The sequence below is a fragment of the Macrobrachium rosenbergii genome, chromosome 56 (genome assembly GCF_040412425.1).
Source record: "Macrobrachium rosenbergii isolate ZJJX-2024 chromosome 56, ASM4041242v1, whole genome shotgun sequence".
Taxonomy (NCBI): Eukaryota; Metazoa; Arthropoda; class Malacostraca; order Decapoda; family Palaemonidae; genus Macrobrachium; species Macrobrachium rosenbergii.
In genome coordinates, this window is record NC_089796.1 from 65278081 (window position 1) to 65297410 (window position 19330).

Genomic DNA, 19330 nt, shown 5'->3' on the forward strand with positions numbered 1-19330 from the left:
CAAAGGCTGATGTGGCATCACTGGTACAGTCAAGGGGAGAGCAGCAGGTCTGGCAACTGTCCAGGCTGACGAAATGAGAAAGCAAGAGGACAGGAAATGGGACAATAGGCCACTGTATGTTGGTACTCCTGGAAGGCCTAGATGAGAAGCCCAGGTGCCAGCTATCTTTTAAACCTCCGAACCTGAAATAGAACAAGACAATGATGCCTCCCCCCTTACAGGGGAGAACCTTTACCCTGAGAGAGCGGAGGCAGCCAGAGAGATGTACCTCCTGACCCTTCACCTGAAACTTCCAAAGACGATCTATGGAAGAATGGGAATGGGTAAAACTTCCAAGGAAGAAGAAGCAACTGGAGGAAGATTGGGAAAAGAAGGAACCAGAAGGAGACTGAGAAGTGGCCATCGGAGGAGAAAACCTCTTTCAAGATGGCGTCTTCTTCCTCCTCTGATGCTTCTTTTAGGCAACAATCCTCCACTGCACAGGAGGCCAAGAATGACACTAAGAGAGGGGAAGGGAGCGAGCCTCCGACTCGCCCACTTCCCACAAAGACGGGACAAGAGGCAAGACATCCTGCAGAGAAAGTTGGGACCAAAAGCACTGTCAAGGTCTTGCAGCATCATCACACAACCTCCGTGCTTAGGGAAAGGGGGAAAACTTGCTAGGTTTAGGAAAGAAGTATCCTCATATGACTGAATACTAAACCTTTGCCTGGAAACACGAAAACCCGCCTTGTCTCAATCCTCTCAATTACACAACACCTGAAAGACTAATACATTACAACATTACAAGAAATTATGTAGTCGAAAATAAAAAAAAAACATTTGTTCGCGAAAATGCATCTCCGAACAAGGAGGAAAAGAATGTCGAAGAGGAGGTTCTCAAATGAGGTTGAGAGATGTCTAAAAATAGAACAGATGGCATCAAGAGTTGGAAACTATCCCTCCAACTCTCCACAGTTCCATGAATAAAGAAAACAGAATACACGAAACAGAGACTAAGGAGATAGGTGTTGGGTTTGCGTAAATACGAAAAAGAAGTAAAATGATACAGGCTAAAATGAGTAAATATGGCTACTTAGCAAGGATAAGTGAATACATCATTTGTATGACAGAAAAACATGTTGAAATGTTTCAATATAAGAAAAACATGTTGAAATGTTTCAATATAAGAAAAACATGTTGAAATGTTTCAATATAAGAAAAACATGTTGAAATGTTTCAATATAAGAAAAACATGTTGAAATGTTTCAGTATATCAACACACACAAAGTATAAACGAAAAATACAAAATATATTATAAAAACAAATACAGTACAGTATATTCAAACACAGAAGAGACAGTCGAACGGCAGGACAGAGAAATAAATGCACGTCTTTACCAGACACGGCCAAAGAGAAAACTGCGTAGAACTGAATGTATACTGACTTGGTGGGTGGCGCTTCCGCCCTCACCATCGATAACTTTTACCAGAACCTCTTTGCAAAAGTTTAACTGCCGGATTTCCAGCTTGCTGAAAGTTAATACCATATGTAAAGACCGAGGGTTTGTATTTTAGGAAAAATACAAATTACTTTAAAAATTTTTCATATTTTGAGGCTTTTCCTTTCTCAGGGTTGTTAAATGCAGACTGAACCTTATTTAAAGGTAATGAGTTTGACACTTTTATGCCATATAGGGCAGTTAGAGTGTACTCAAATAAAGTAAGCCTGTTAGAGACGATATTAATAATTTTATGTGTAAGGTGGGGCGAACACTACTATGTCTAAATGTTCTGCCCCTTTTCTGTTAGTTGGTCAAATTAACACACACAACCTCATCCTGAGATGTTACCTTACTGGAGGTAATTATTCATTATGAAAATTTTAGTGGATGTACTGAGTGACTGAGATAAGTAAAAGCAACATCCAGAGGTTGGCTGTAGACAGTGGGTTATGGACATTGCCTGTTATGGACCTGTTTGAAACTAAGGGGAGTCGTCTTTTTGCCAATTTTTTGTTCACCAGTACAAGGTCCACTGGCTTGGGCAGGGACATCAAGCTGTTCCCTGGTTAGGTCTAGACTGTAATACCTTTCCTACTCTTGCTAGGTTTCAGGAAGTCATCAATGTATTAGGGCAACTTTGTATGTTGTCTCTTGGCGTTGATTGTCCCAGGTGACCAGGGAAGGCTGGGTTTCCAGTTTCTTTCAGTGGTGGACGCAAGCAACCGAGAGATGAAAGGTTTCATCACAATCACACAAGCTACAGATGACTGCGTGGTATGGTCCATGGTTCTTGTGAGCTCAAGGCGGGATCGCGCAGTAGTGCCATTATCAGTGCTGGGAGAGAATCTACTAATCAATTCTGCCAACACCAGTGGTCAGGGTGTACTGTAAGTCATGGTCCCACATTAAGGTTTTTTTTCCGTCACCAATACCTTTGTAAACAACATGGTTAGGTTTTTGTTGTTTCTCAAGCATGAGGGAACTTCTTGATAACAGCCTTTAAGGCTAAAAGGGCTATGTTGGCTTTGGCTATAGGCTTGTCTGAGGACTAAGACATCTAGATTTTTTCAAGGTGTTAAAGTGGAGTTTCCCAGGTCTCAGCTATGTACTTTACCTTGGAATCTGCACATATGCAGTTCTTCAGTTCATTACTTTGTCAACCTTTGAACCGGTTAGAACAAGCTGCTTGTAAAGATGTTTCTATGGAAACTTCAGAGTAGCCATAGACACAGCTAAGGTGTGAGAGAGCCACAATCTTAGTCAGATAAGTTGGGCTTTGCTAAAGACAGGGCAGTTATCTTTGCCTTATTTTTGGGCTAAGTACAGTTTTGGGCTATGCCCTTACCTACAACAGTACTTTTACCTTGCCTGGAGTCACTAAGGCTTGAGGAACTTGACCCCTTGGGGGTACAGTACTGTCTGTAAGGATTAAACTTGATGAAAAGGTTCTCTGTTTAGTGATTTGGAAACTGGAGCTTCCGAAGAGAAAAAATGTAATGTCCTTTTCATTAGGTCTTTCTTAAGGACTTTCATGCTAATTTCTATCCTAATGTAAGGTAAACCACTGGACATGTGAGCAGTGGCTACAACTTTCAAATTTAAAAAACTTAATCTTTGGCTAAGATATTGAAGTCACTCAGTGGCGTGGTTTATTGGTCCCCTCGGGGGGGCTAGGGGAAGTAGATGGATAGAAGACAGATATTCTTAGAAAACCGAGTGTTCTGGTTTTTTTGTTTCAATCTGTCGAACTACCGCTGGTGCGGAAAAAATCTTGAATAAAGTATTTACATATTCCTTTTAATAAGTGAGGTCTCTTCTTTCTGTATTTCCCTTTACCTTCTCTTGCTTCCTAATGAACACCATATTCTTTGGAAGCTTGAATTTCAAGTCAGTGGCCCCGGTTGGGTTGTTCCATATGAATAGGGTTCATCTTCTGAATAATAATAATAAATACAATAAATACAGATACTGAGTGCAAAGTAACACTTTAAGAGTATAATAAAATCATATTCTAGCCTAGACTTCCTCTGTACAAGTCATCTACTTCAGCCTTTCTTGTAGGATACTGTTAGGTGAAAATTATTTGGCTATCATAACCCCTGTCATGGAGAAAGTACTCAACCTTCGGTTGGCTGTTTACTTAAAGATGAGCAAGATGAATATAATATAATTTTGGTCACTAATAGTAGGTAAGTGATTGTCTACATATATTGGTGTTAACAAATTTATATGTAACAGTGCCTGTTTATTCATAAGTATTTAGTGACTCAAACTGACTAGGGTCTGATGAGAGCTTTGATTTTGTGATTAAAATGTAAATATGGCTGTAAAGAATTAAGTGATAGTGCTCTTGTCATTGTGTATGATTGGGCAAATGTGCTCATGTCATTGTGTATGTTTCCTAATGGAATTTTTGAATATTTTGAAATATTGACAGTCATTGTAAGACTTACTGAAAGTAAGGAATCTTGTTATTTTGGTTTGAAAATTTGCAGTGGCTATACTGTAAGTTCATTTGAAAGCATTTCTTTAGGAATTGAATCAGGTATGTTACTTGGCGTCATTTCCTATTTTATCTTTACTTATGCGAGACATTTCAAGCTGTATCTGTATGTCATTTAAATATTTTGATAATTTAAAGTTCCTTACTTACCAATAGGAATAACAACAATGATGTTTCCCTATACATTTTCAATATTTTTAAAAATTTTGTGGACAGGGTGGACAGCCCCTCAAAGTCGTACGAAGCCAGCTTTTCCTCGAGTCAGCAGGAGAAGAGTAAAATTGTTGTGGAGAAAGTTGATCAGATTGTAGAGCCTAATGTGTCAAGCACCCGGAACACGTTCAGTGGTAGTTTGTCTGGTACGCCAAGCAAGCCTCCTGCTCCTCTCCCGGAGGAATTTAATGGAATGCCTGCCGCTCTTCCTGCCCGCTTGGAAAGGTAACAGATAGATTCTTCCCATGAGTAAAAATCTGTACGTAAATATTTTATCTATATATTTATGCATTTTGAAATATGTGAATTCATTTACATAGCAGTTAAGTTCCACTTCCCAGTTTTACAAAACTTTCAGAGCTTGGCTGACAAAGAACAAAAAATGACATGAAAGTCACAAAGAACTATAGAATTAGTTGCTTAAGAGATGGAGTCATAAAAAAGCAAGAGATATATTTGCTTTAGAAAAGGGCAAATACATGATTATTTTTTATGTTTTTAGTAGCTTCTTCTTAAGTGTGAAGGATTCCCTAAATGGTAATATTATGAATTATTACAGAGACCATTAAGGCAGTCACATTTCTAGACTCTCATAGGGCTCACAAGAAGGATTTTTTCTATTGAAGTTTTTGAAAATGAAGTACTGTAATGGTAACAAAAAAAAGTATTTGTATATAAGTAACTTACCAAGTAATTGCATAGCTAACAGTTTCTAATAAAGTATGATATTTTTATGATAAAATAAAGTTTTGTACATACTTACCCGGCAGATATTGTGGCGGAATTTCAAAACACAAAAAACAGTACACAACACTCACCCTGGTCCTCGGTTGCTGGAAGATGGAGTAAGGCGTCCACGGTGCCAACACAGCACACAAAACCACACAACCAAACCAAAACAGAAAAACACACGACTCATGAACATACAGCAACAAGAACAGCACACTAACAGGGAAAAACAACAACTTTGCATCAGCACAAAAAAACTGTCAAACCAAAAAACAGACCCAGCACTAGCTCTGACTCAAGACTCAAAAGACTGCCTTCAAAACCAGAAAAATCCTCACACACATATTCCACAGACAGACAGCGCCGTAAACAAACAACCTCATCCCTCTTCCAACAACTCACTCACTTACGACTTCCACACACACACACACACACACACACACACACACACACACACACACACACACACACACTCTCTCTCTCTCTCTCTCTCTCTCTCTCTCTCTCTCTCTCTCTCTCTCTCTCTCTCTCTCTCTCTCTCAAAACGTTGGGAAATAAATAAAAACAAATTTATTCATCCTCTATATTTCTCCCCCTTTTAGCATTTCCCAACCAACACCTTTCACACCTCTTTCAAATCGCCTTACACAACACCCACTGATGCTCACTAGCAGGTCCTCTAGATCGCGTTATGAACACATAATCATTCTCTCCAGAATCATTCTCTCTTCTAGCAACATTCAAACTCACATCTTCTCCTCCATTCTCTCTCAGATTCCGCTATCTTCTTCACTATTACCACTCTCAATTTCATCCACAATCTCATCTATACCCTCTAACTCGTTTCCCAAATACCTCCCCCAATTCTTCAACTAACCCATCCCATTCGCTCATTGTCCTTTCAATTCTTGCAACGATTCATTCATGCTTTCAGTCACTCGTATATTACTGCTACGCTCTCTTACTCTTACACTTTCGCTCACCTCCAACCGTTCACTAACCCCTACGTTCAGTCAACTCAGTTATATCAAACCCGCATATGCTATCGTTCTATTCATACCATCCCATTCATCCGTATTACAGGCTTTATCACTCATTTTCACTTTGGCACTCACACCCCTATCACACAACTTGCGACCATTCAGTTTACTTACGTTCTTCACTTTCTTACGTTTTCTACCATACTCTATCAAAACAAATTGCTGATCCTCATGCAACAACCCCTCACGTACATGCATCACACGCACTGCTTGCATCACTGGAGGACCCACCCATTTAGACCCCCTTCACCTCAGTTTCCCGAATTCCTTTGTCACAGTCACCTCTTTCGTCTACATACATGATGCATGCCCTTCCATTCCACATTCAACACACTTAAACTCTCGGTTCTGAACACATTCTCGCATAATGCCCATTCTTCTACAGTTGCCACATATTACATTCATCGGGTCCCCTACAACCATTAGCAATATGACCCACCTGTCCGCACCTGTAGCATTTAACCCCCTATCTTTCGTACACTCCATACAAATGTCGTTTGCACCACCGAAACACGCTCCTAAAGCCCACCTACACTCATTCTTTGTATGTCCTTCCTTTCCACATCTAAAACACTTGGCTCGACTTCCACTCATACGACCTTCCTTTGTACACTACTATCCTAACCCGTCCAACCCGTTGTTCCCTTACAAACCCATCATTCATCCTCACTGGCACCTCCACATTACTTGCTCTTACACTCCCTATCTATTACACTATCGGCCATTCTCATTGGGCCCCTCAACACTACATCCCTAAAGCTTCCAAACTCTGGCACTCTCATCTACCCCAGCCCTTACACTTACACTTCTACTCTCTTTTATAACCCTGTCAAGCTCATAATCTTCTAATTTCAAAATTTCTCCCCAAGTCAACCTTTCATTCGTCCACCTTTTCTTCTCCTTCCACTTCAAGTTCACAAATTCTCTAACTCCATCTGGCACTGTCCCCTAACAACTTCTGCCTAACTCCTTGTTTCATCTATCCCATCATCCCCAAACTTCTTCCTTGCCAACGTCTCCAGCCTACAAGCATACAGTGACAAGGTTTCCCCAGCTCATTCTTGCCTCATCAAATTCATTCTTCCTCTTATACTTAACACTCGCTTTCCATTACGCCTCGCTTGCTCAACTAGTCTAAGCTTTTCACCTTGTCATACTCAACATCCCCACACTCATAATAACCTATTACATATCAAGTAAAACCCAGTCAAATACTCTCCTAATTCTCGTACCCACACTCTCTTACTTTCCCCATACTTATCACAACAAAACCTTTCATACTCCCTAAAAAATCATGCACATCCCTACTTCCATACTCATTATACTTTTCACACCGAGGTGCCTCCCTCACATACATAGCCTTTCTCACTTTCTCACTTTCACTCTCACTTTCTTTACTTTGTCCCTTTCATACCCTCTTCCAATACAAAGAGTCCACTTCTGCACTTACATTCATCTTACTCATTACACTCTTCTTCCCCTCTTTTTATCCACTTTTATCCACTAGCCTCCATCCACCTCACTATCACTACTGCTTCACCCTCTCCTTCTTTCCTGCCTTTCCCACTTCCTTACCCTTCTTACCAATTTCCTTTCCCTTTCCCTTCTTCCTTTTTCTTCCCCTGACTTATCCTTACTTTCCCTCTGTTCCTTCCCTTGCTTTTCATTCCCCTTTTCCTTACCCTGCCTCTCATTCCCTCGTTTCTTACTTCCTATTCCCATATCACTTTCATCACTCACGCTTCCCATTCACTTCTTCCTCCTTTTCTTTCTCTCTTGCCCTTCACGCATTCAGAGGACCTGCCTCCAACAGCCTTCTCCAAAAACACCCTTGAACATACCTTTCATCATTTCTTCCACACTTTTCATCATTCCTCAACTTTTTATCCACCCTCTCTTCCATTCTCTCTTCTGACTCTTTCATCTCCCCTTTCATTTCTTCTTTTGCACTTCTTAGCATTCCCCCCCATCTCCTCAACTGACTCCTCAATCTCTCATTCTCACCCCTCAACCACGTATTCTCCTCTCATAACCTCACAGTTCCTCTTCCATCCTTCTCTTCAGTCACACTACCAGCCACCAACCTCAATTGCAGCTGCAATACCAGCTGCCCACGTTGGGCGCCAAATATTATGTGGCGGAATTTCAAAACACAAAAAAACAGTACACAACACTCACCTGGTCCTCGGTTGCTGGAAGATGGAGTAAGGCGTCCACAGTCGCCAACACAGCACACAAAACCACACAAACCAAACCAAAACAGAAAAACACACGACTCATGAACATACAGCAACAAGAACAGCACACTAACAAGGGAAAACAACAACTTTGCCTCAGCACAAAAAAACTGTCCAAACCAAAAACAGACCAGCACTAGCTCTGACTCAAGACTCAAAAGACTGCCTTCAAAACTGAAAAATCTTCACACATATTGCCACAGACAGACAGCGCGTAAAACAAACTAACGACCTCATCCCTCTTCTCAAAACGTTGGGAAATGCTAAATAAAACAAATTTAGAAAACGGGAAATGCTAAATAAAACCAAATTTATTATTCCTCTATAATATATACTTAGCTATAGTCTCCGCGTTCCCGACAGAAATTCAAATTTCGCGACCACACGCGACAGGTAGGTCAGGTGATCTACCATACCCGCCGCTGGGTGGCGGGAATAGGAACCATTCCCGTTTTCATATCAGATTTTCTCTTCCACCTGTCTCCTGAGGGGAGGCTGGGAGGGCCATGTCGTATATATCTGCGGGTAAGTATGTACAAAACTTTATTTTATCATAAAAATATCATTTTTGTACATGCAACTTACCGTCAGATATATACTTAGCTGATTGGCACCCACCTTGGAGGAGGGCAAGAGACAGCTAATAACTAAAAAAACAGAAAAACAACATATGTTGTAGGAAAAAACAAAAACCATGGTTCTTACCTGATTGGGCAGAAGACTTCATGGATACTGTCTATGAGTCTGCATGCCTCAAGAGCTTCAGCGGAAGTGACCTATGACTGACAGCCCTTCTGGATCATATCAATGGGAAAAAACCCACTTACATGACAGAGCCTGTTATGGATCGTGTCAATGGGGATTAACCCACTTACAAGACAGAGCCCTCTACCTGAATCATATCAATGGGGGCTATCCTCTTACATGACAGAGCTAGGTAATAAAAACTACAAGGAGCTAACAACCAAACCCGGACCACCTGACCAAGCCTAACCTTGTTAGTGATACGAGATGAAAGAGAGAGTCCCTCAACACTCTCTTCCAGCCGACCATAAAAAACACAACAAATCATTAAAAGTAACAACCAAAAAACTAGACTAAAAAGGATTAGCTTCAGCTCCTTGACCCAGCACGAATCCATGGGATACGTAAGCTCTAGAGAGAAGCACTTCTCATATGTAACACGAACATCTCTCAAATAATGAGAAGCAAACACTGAGTTACATCTCCAGTACGTAGAGTCCACAATAGACTGGAGGGACCAAGACTTGTGGAAAGCCAGAGAAGTAGCTATGGCTCTCACCTCATGAGCATTCACTCTTAGGAGCTGTAAATGTTAGTCTTTGCATGAAAGATGAGCCTCCTTGATAACATCCTTAATGAAGAAAGCCTGGGCGTTCTTGAAATTGCTCTTGAAGGATCCTTGACAGAGCACCAAAGACTTTCAGTGTTACCTCCGAGCTGTTTCTTTCTCTCCAGATAATATCTAAGGCTTCTTACTGGACAGAGAGTGTGTTCTAGCTCCTGTCCTGAAATATCGGAGAGTCCCTTGACCTCAAAACTCCTAGGCCAAGGTTTTGAAGGGTTCGTTCTTTGCTAAGAAGAGAGGCTGAAAGAAGCAGAGATCGCAGAGTCCTTCTTAAAGCCGACAGAACCTTCCAAAGCCTGTAATTCGCTCAATCTTTTGGCAGAAGCAAGAGCAAAAAGAAATAACGATTTCCTGGTTAAATCCCTGAAAGAGGCAGATCGAGGAGGCTCAAACTTATCAGACATTAAGAATTTTAAGACCACGTCAAATTCCAGCTGGGAGGTCTAGGGGACTTGTTTTTAGAAGTTTCAAAAGACCTTATAAGGTCGTGAAGGTCTTTATTATCGGAGATGTTAAGACCTCTGTGTCTAAAAACTGAGGACAGCATGCTCCTATATCCCTTGATGGTGGAAACCGCCAGGTTACACTGCTCCCTTAGATAAAGAAGGAAATCCGCTATCTCCATTACAGAGGTACTGGAAGAGGACACTTTCTTAGTTCGACACCATCTCCTAAAGACTTCCCACTTGGACTGGTAGAGGCGCAGGTAGAAGATCTTCTGGCTCTGGCGATAGCCCTCGCAGCCTTAGTGAAAATCCCTTCGCTCTAACCAGTCCTTCGACAGTCTGAAGGCAGTTAGGTTTAGAGCGGGGAAGGTTCTTGTGATATCTGTCAAGTGGGGCTGTTTGAGAAGATCGCTCCTGAGAGGGAGCGACCTGGGAAAGTCTATCATCCATTCCAGTACCTCTGTGAACCAGTCCCGGGATGGCCAAAAGGAGCGATCAGGGTGAGCTTGGTGCCCTCTTGAAGAAACGAACTTTCTTATCACCTCCCCTAGAATCTTGAGCGGGGAAAAGCATAGCCGTCTAGACCCTCCCAATCTAGGAGAAGGCCGTCTATTGCTACTGCTCTGGGGTCCGAGATTGGGGAGCAGTAGTTCTCCAACCTCTTGTTCCAATGGGTGGCGAAGAGGTCGATATGAGGTCTCCCCCACAGGAACCACAGCCTTTCGCAAACCTCTTGATGAAGAGACCATTCCGTGGGAAGAACCTGGTCTTTCCTGCTGAGCAGATCCGCTCTCACAATCCTTTCTCCCTGAACAAATCTGGTGAGGAGAACGATGTTTCTCTCCCCCGCCCATAACAGAAGGCTCCTTGCTGCGACGTACAGGGAGAAGGAATGAGTCCTCCTGCTTCCTGATATAAGCCAGGGCTGTGGTGTTGTCTGAATTGACAAGAACTACTGACCCCTTGACCAGAAGTTCGAATCGGGCAAGAGCTAGATGAATGGCTACTAGCTCCTTCATGTTGATGTGCCAGGACCTCTGATCCGTGTCCCAGGTGCCTGACACTTCTTCGAGCCTAGTGTTGCTCCCCAACCCGACTCCGGCGCGTCTGAGAACAACACTAGGCGAGGGTTCAGCGATTGCAGAGGAATTCCTAGACCCAGCTTCTGGGGTCTAACCACCAACGGAGATGTTCCTTTACTTGACATGAGATCTGAAAGGAGTCCGACAACTCTTGGGACTTCCGATCCCAAGATTCTTTCAGGAAGAACTGTAGAGGTCTTAGGTGAAGCCTTCCTAGAGAAACGAACTGTTCCAGCGAGGAAATGGTCCCCAGCAGACTCATCCATTCCTCGCCGAACATCTGTCTTTCTCTAGAAAGTCTGTCACCTTTTGAAGGCAGCGTTCCCTTCTTTCCAGGGAGGAAACGCTCAAAACCCCGAGAATCCATCCGAATCCCCAGGTAGACAATTTCCTGCTGAGGAATCATCTGAGACTTCTCGAGGTTCACAAGAAGTCCTAGAGACTGGACCAGGTTTAAAGTACAGAAAAGGTCCTCCAGACAACGGTTCTTGAATTGGACCGAATTAGCCAGTCGTCGAGATACAAGGAAATCCTCACCCCCTCCAAATGCAACCAGTGAGCTACATTCCTGAGAATGGTCGTGAACACTTGAGAGCTGTGGAAAGTCAAACACAGAGCCCTGAACTGAAAAGTTCTGCCGCCTACCATGAACCTTAGGAACTTCCTGGAGGAGGGATGGATGGGAACGTGGAAGTAAGCATCCTGAAGGTCCAGGGACACCATCCAATCTCCTTGAAGAAGACGACAGAACCGAAGACGTTCGTCTCCATAGAGAACTTTTTCTTGATGACGAGCGAGTTCAGGGAGCTCACGTCAAGACCGGTCTCCACCCTCCCGAAGATTTTGGCACTAGAAAAGCCGGTTGTAAAATCCCGGGAGTGAAGATCTTGTACCGGTTCTATGGCAGCCTTTTCTAGCATTTGTTCAACGGCTAGCAGAAGGAGCTTGCCTCCGCGACAGGATCCTTGTATCTCGCCGATAACTCCCTCGGAGTTGTTGTCAAGGAGGTTTCAAAATGAAGGGAATGAGGTACCTTCCTCAAGATAGAGGACCATTCGTCCGCCCCTTCTGTGCCCAGGCTTGGCGAACTTCAGAAGTCTGGCACCTACTGGAGTCTGGAGGACTTGCTTCTCACTTGGACTTCCTGGAAGGGAGTCCTGAAGGTCTAGATCTTCTTTCAGGCCTCGCCTCCTGATAGACCTGGATCCTCGAAAGGGCTCCTGAAGGGGTCTTCTCCTTCTTAGCAAGTGGAGCAGTAGGTCTCATCCTCTTGAAGACTGCGCCAGCAGATCCTGAGAAGCTTTCTCAGACAAAGAACGAGAGCCTCCTTCACAGTCTCTTGCGGGAAAAGATGGCTAGACAGAGGAGCGTGCAAGAGGGAAGACCTCTCGAGAGGAGGGACCGATTTGGAGAGAAAAGCACTGAAGACTGACCTCTTCTTAAGCAGGCCAGTGCCGAACAGGAAGCGATCTCCATAGAGCCGTCCTTAACAGCCTTGTCAAGCAAGACAACACACTGCTGAGGTCCTCCATACTGACTGAGTCCTCTTCAAGACTCCTCTTAGCTAAGGCCCCTAGAGACCAGTCCATAAAGTTAAAAACTTCCAGCACGCGGAAAAGGCCCTTGAGGAAATGATCCAATTCACAAAGTCCCCAAGAAGCCTTGGCCGAATTAAGGGAGAGTCTTCTGGAAGAATCAACAAGCGAAGAAAAGTCTGAGCCAGCCCGATGAGGGGAGAGCTAACCCCATCGGTTCCTTAGTCTCGGCATTACCACATTCCCGCTCTTCCCGAAAGCCTAGAGGGAGGCAAGGAGAAGACAGTCTTGCGGCATCCTTCTTGAAGAGCCACTCTCCGAAACCTTTAAGCGCTTTCTTCATGGAGATCGTGGGGACGATGATTTTAACTAAAGAGGAAGATTTGAGGCCTTGGTGCTCGAGAGCATGGAACCAGGAGAAGGAGGAGAGGCAGGCTTGAGGGAATCTCCATACTCCTGAACCAGTAAAACTGTCAACCTCTTGTAATCAGAAACGGCGTGATATCCTTAGGGATTAGTCCTCCGATAACGCCTCCAGGCCAGAAGGAGGAGGAGAACGTCTGGAAGTGAAGGGCACTTGCCAGAAGAAGAGCGCCTAGAAGGAGAGGAGCCTTTGTCCACTGGAGACCGCAGCGATCCGGAGAGAAGCGCCTGCAAGATGACTGGCGCCTGACAGGAGAAGAGGCTCGAACGGAAGGCCCTTGCTGGGGAGAGGGGCCCTAACAGAAGAGAGGAGGCTGGAGAGAACTTCTACAAGGCGAAGAACGAGACTGACGAGCAGGCGTTTGACTGTGGAGAAAGCATCTCCAACAGGAGAAGACCGGCGACGACGGGGGCGCGAGCGCCTGGTGGAGCGCTATCCGCCCGAAGAGAGCCTAGGAGATGAGCGCCTAGGAAGAAGCGCCTACAAGGAGAGGAGCCTACCAGGAGAGGAGCGCCTAACAGGAGAGGAGCGCCTACAAGGAGAGGGCGCCTACCAGGAGAGGCGCCTACCAGGAGAGGAGCGCCTGCTGCTGGAGGGGCGCTTAACAGGAGAAGAACGCCTACAGAAGACGACTTGCTGGGAGAAGAGTGTCTCTTGGAGGACTTGATCGGAAGAGAGGCATCCTTCCGACGTGAGAGGAGCTCTTTGATAAAGAGCCAGCAAGAGCAGCGAGCTGAGCCTGAGGCCCACCAGGATCTGCTTGGTGGACTCCTGAACACCAGAAGAAGAGGAGGAGATCTTGGAGTTCTCTTCTTTGCAACAGGAGAACCTTCAGGGAAGCTCTCAGGGCTAGAGTCCAATGCGTCTCCTCTAGGAGCCTTCCAAGTCCTCTTCAAAGGCGCGACTCCTCAGCCGAACTCCAACCATGCTTAGGTGAAGAAGAAGCAGAAGACGAAACACTTCTTCAAGATCCCTTTTCTCGACGATCTAAGGCAGCCTGGGAAGCGTCAACAGGCGCTGCGAAGGGACGCCTGACCGTTGGGAGCGCTCTTCATCCCCCTTGCGGCTGTCGACATTTCCTTCTCCACTGGGTCTGGGAGTTTGGAAGAGGTCTAGGCCTAGGAAGCGATCTTGGAGTCGTCAGACGCCCCCTCCACTACACTGGGGACACTACACACATCACTATCACTTCTCACTTTCTTTTCCTCCAAAGCACGAGCATCTGCAACTGCATCTTGGATCGTAGCCTTCATTGCAGCCATCTCCGGCAGCGAATCCACAGGTTCGATGAAGGGTGAAGGAGCTGAAACAACTGGGTGACAGGCGAATCTGGAAGAGTGTTAGGTTCTAATTCTCCAACCTTAGAGCTTCTAGTACATAACTCTGTCCTTCTCAACTTCAAAGCCTTCCATTCCAGATCAGTGAGATTCTCATTCAACACACGTGTTCTCAATAGAGCAATCATTCCCCTACACTCAGACACACAGTATGAGGATCTACCTGCTTTCATAGTCTCACCTACAATCAGACCTAACACACACACAAAACACAGGTGCAACACTCTGATCAGACATTCTTACAGAAAATACCAAAGCCAAATCAAAAACAATCCACAAAAGCGTATGCCAAACCAAAGATCCAATACGTCACCAAAGGTCAGTCCAAAATAATCCTCAGCAAGTGAAAAATGAAAGTCTAAGCAGAAGGAACCAACAACAGATGTTGCCGGAACAGAGAAAAAATCTGATATGAAAACGGGAATGGTTCCTATTCCCGCCACCCAACGGCAGGTATGGTAGATCACCTGACCTACCTGTCATGTGTGCCGCGAAATTTGAATTTCTGTCGGGAACGTCGGAGACTATAGCTAAGTATATATCTGACGGGTAAGTTGCATGTACAAAATTGAAAATTCGCGGTAGCAATTCTTTCGTTTATTTTAGTGTAAGTAACCAGCCCCCGCCCACTTTTGGGGAAGAAGAAGAAGAGCATAGCAAGAAGGGTTCAGTTTATTTCTGCTGGCTTTCGACGAAGGTTGTGAGCAGCAGCTATAGTAATTTGGATTTTTGTAGGCTTTACTTTTTATTTTCCCTAGGAGATCAGTGAAGTATTTTGGATTCTTTTGATTTATTTAGTCAGGTTGACTTTATTTGGACAGTTTACTGAATTTTGACTCTTGTTTGGACTTAGTTGTCATGTACTTTCACGATGTGTGACACGAGTACATCGAGCACTCGTTATTGCAGCAAAGGCTGCAATACAAAATTGACTTCTGCCAAATACAATTTACATTGTGTGTGTGTTAGTTGCAGGGGCAAGTGTGCTCTATAGATCTTACCTGTGCTGAATGTGTTGACTGGGACCATAGACAGTGGAAGATTTTAACTTTTCACCTTTCCACATTGGAAAAAAACAGAATTAGGAAAGCTAATGCTAGTAGTGACAAACCTTTAGCTAGTCGGCATTCTTCTAAATCTTCGTCTGATGTTCCTGTAATTTCTGTCATGTCTCCTAATCCCAGTCCTTCAGCTTTACAACCTGTTCCCATTCCCAGTTCTCATACTTCCTACCCCAATGCCATTGCCACCCTTGAAGCGAAGTTTGATTGGAAGTTTGAATTATTAATGCATTCTAAGTTTCAGTTGGGTGATTCAGTTCGTCAAACTGTGAACCGTAAACGTAGTGCTCATAGTGAAGTGTTAGTAGAGGAGCTGGCTGTCCGTCCTGTTGACTCTCCTAGGCGAAGGTCTCTGACATACTACCCCGCACCTGGGAGAAGCCATAGTGGAGGCCCAAGGGTGGTTGTTGGGGTCTGGCCACGGGCAGTCGGCCCCTCAATCATACCTGTTGCAGATTCCCAGGTGTCGACATAACACCGTTGGAAAGGCGTTTTCTCGGATGTGCACCATCTTTCCTGCAGTTCCGAAGCGTCAAGTCCCAATTGCAGGTGGCAGTGGCACTTCAAGGATGAATCTAGACCACTCAAGAGGACCCCTCAGGTGCCTTGTAAGAAAGTGAAAGAGGCTGTTCCATCTTGTAGTTTTTGGGACAGTTTGGAGAGTTTTTCGCCGGAAGTTTCGCCCCCCAAACGTCGTGTGTTGGATCCTGATCATTCCAAATGTCGACGTATTTCATCAGAGCGCCCATTAGCGCCTGAGCTGTCCTCTGTTCCTGAGCGCTCTTCTTTGTTAGAGCATCCTGCAGCTCCCGATGTCGCATCTAGACGCTCCTCTTCTCACGATGTAACAGTTTCGGCAGTAGCGGCTGGCCACCAGTTGACACTGGAAGGCCATTGGCGCCACAGCGCTCATTGGCTCCAGATCCTCCTTTGGCACCAGAGCTTCCATTGATGCCAGATACAGCTTCCAAGCTCCCATTGGCTTCCAAGTGCTCTGTATCTTCCAAGCTTCCAGTACCTCCCGAGTGCCCGGTGGCACCCGTTCAGACAATGACAATTGGTCTTGCTTCTTCACATCGTATGACAACGTCTTTTTCCTCTGTGGCACCAGTGGTGTTAAGACCCATCTCTGGCTCCCACGCAGCAGCGCCTAGACGACATTTTGAGCTTTTTGAAACCTCAAACTCCTCCACCAAGTGCAGTTGATGCACCTCTTTCTCCAGTCTTGTCAGCCAAGGAGGAAGCTCAAGATCAGGAAGAGGACTCTCCTACCACGGTATATTCAGCCCTATTGCACTTCCTGCTTCACTCGTTTCCCAACTTTTCTATCCAGCGGCTCCTTCTTCTACAGCTTCGACGTTCCAGATGAGTAATCTTCAGTCTGAATCCTCTAAGCTCCCCAAATTGGTGCTTTCTACTTCAGCTAAGAAGGCCAAGAGAGAACAAGGGAAGGCTGTTTTCCATTATCCTCCTTTGTGCTTATTACAAAGGAGATATTTGTATTATGCTACCGGGGAAGTTTCCTCCCTGGTTGTGTCTGCCTCCGCCCAGGGGGACTTCTCTGGTCTCATTGAATCCTCCCGTAGGTCTGCCTTTTTCAGTGGCAAAGGTGAAGTTCTCTTCCACTGAACTTGATCACCTGTTGTTCCTGGATCGGGCAGTGAGTGCCCTGGCCAAGAAAATCCAGGACTTTCCTTCTGTTCCCACAGATTTATCTTCAGATCTTCTGGGCATTCTCTCCTGTATAGATGGGAATCAGAGACGCCTCTCAGGGATTAATCTCGACGTACGCTCTGGGTATTTTAAAGAAGAGAGAGGTTTGGTGCTCTTTTACTTCCAAAGGGGTCACGTCTTCACAGAAATTGGCTCTTCTGTTCTCTCCCCTAGTGTGTTGCTTCCTTTTCCCTCAAACAGTAGTTAATGGTATTGCTTCTGACTTGCAAAGAAGTCGACACAAGATCTCCTGACTCAGTCTTCTAAATGTGCTCCAGAGAATTTTTCCTTCAGTGCCAAGTCTTCCTCTCCTGTGCAGCACCAGCCCTTTCGAGGTGCCAGGCAAAGATTTCAGTCTAGGCCTCTTGCCAATGTCCGCTTCTCCTCCAAGACCATCAAAAAGTCTTCATCCAAACCTTCTTCCAGAAAGTGAGAAAAGTTTTCCCCATGCAGCAGTGGGCGCCAGGCTCCTTTTTTTTTGGGAAGAATGGAGCAAGAGAGGAGCAGAACAGCTGGTAATATAGGTATTAAAGAACGGATACTCTATTCCCTTCGTAGATTATCCACCCTTAGTCAAGAAACCCATCGCATTGACTGCATATTGGAAAGGCTCGAGGATGTTTCTGCTCTTCTTCAAAAAAGAGCGATAGAGGAAGTCACAGATGTAGAATCAGGGGTTTTACAATCTCCTTTTCGTAGTTCTGAAGTCTTCAGGGGGATGGTGACCAGTGCTGGATGTCAGCGCTCTGAATGTCTTTGTACGGAAGACAAAATTCAGAATGGAGATGAACTGCTCATTCTTGCTTCCATTCGGCAAGGGGACTGGATGGTCTCCATAAACATGCAGGATGCTTACTTCCATGTCCCCATATATCCAGACTCAAGGAAGTACCTTCAATAAATAGGAAACCAGATTTTTTCAGTTCCGGCACTATGCTTTGGACTTTTCAGTGGCTCCCTCAGGTTTGCACTGGATTGGCTTCATTTAGTGGGCATCAACATTGCGCTCTATCTGGACGACTGACTCATTCGTTCTCCCACAAAGGAAGATTGCACAGGGTACAATCAAAAGACTTACTCTAGTGAAGGAGTTGGGACTTTTGGTCAACCTTCAAAAGTCTCGGCTAATTCCATCTCAACAGATATTGTATTTGGGAATGAGTCTGAATTCTTGTCTTTTTCAGGCTTTTCCTGCAACCAAGAGGATAGAATCCTATCTAAAGACGACAAGACGGGGTTCTCGCTCTTCAAATGTGTTTGGTCAACAAGTGGATGAGCCTCCTAGGAATATTGGCTTTCATCGAGCAGTTTGTCTCCTTGGGGAGACTTCACATGAGGGTACTCCAGTTTTACCTCAAGAGACAATTGGGACCAAAAGAAATATCCAGATTTGTTTGTGTTCCCAATCACCCAAGACATCAAGAAATGTCTGCTTTGGTGGAGATCCGAAAACAGGCTACTAGAACAGAAGTCTCTCTTTCCTGTGAACCCCAACCTGAGCTTCTGTGCAGACACATCTGACCTGGGTTGTGGCGTGATCCTGGAGGACAAGAAAGTCTCCGGAAAGTGGACATCAGAACAGGAAACTTGGCATATAAACTTAAAAGAACTGACTGCTATCAGCCTAGGATTGCAAGCCTTTGCTTCGGAAGTTTGAGACAAGACCATTGCAGTGCACTCAGAAAAATACGACCGCCCTGGCCTAGATAAGCAAGCAAAGAGCATTCACTCCTTTTCCCTATGTGAGGCAGTATGGGGCCTTTGTCTCTGGGCTCATCAAAATCAGACAAGGATGGTAGCGAGATTTGTGCAAGGCAAGATGAATGTACTAGTGGACCAGCTGAGTCGCAGCAACCAGGTGATTCCCAAGGAATGGACGTTGGACCCACTAGTATGGTTAAACAATGGAAGCTGTGGGGAAGGCCGAAATAGACCTGTTAAGAACTCAAAAATCACCACCTGATCCTGCTTTTATTGCTCTCCAGTTCCAGATCCACCTGGTGGGCAACGGATGCCAACAACTGTTGGACTAGTCCAACAAGAGCCTGTATACATTCCACTCCCTTCTGGGATGGTAAACAAGTGATATCAGGTCTTTCACAAGAATGCTTGAGATTCTCAAAGTTCCCTTTTTATGGGCTCTAAGGAATGGTTCCCA

At 44.8% G+C, this 19330-nt stretch overlaps 1 protein-coding gene across 4 annotated transcripts in view; it reads left to right on the forward strand.

Moving 5' to 3' along the window:
* Nucleotides 1-19330, forward strand: part of Hira (histone cell cycle regulator-like protein) — a 77396-nt gene that overhangs the window by 25883 nt on the left and 32183 nt on the right. For all 4 annotated transcript variants that reach the window (XM_067099916.1, XM_067099918.1, XM_067099917.1 and 1 more), the window contains one exon: nt 4203-4424. In XM_067099916.1, the coding sequence (XP_066956017.1) occupies nt 4203-4424 (222 nt within the window). The remainder of the gene's footprint in view (nt 1-4202; nt 4425-19330) is intronic.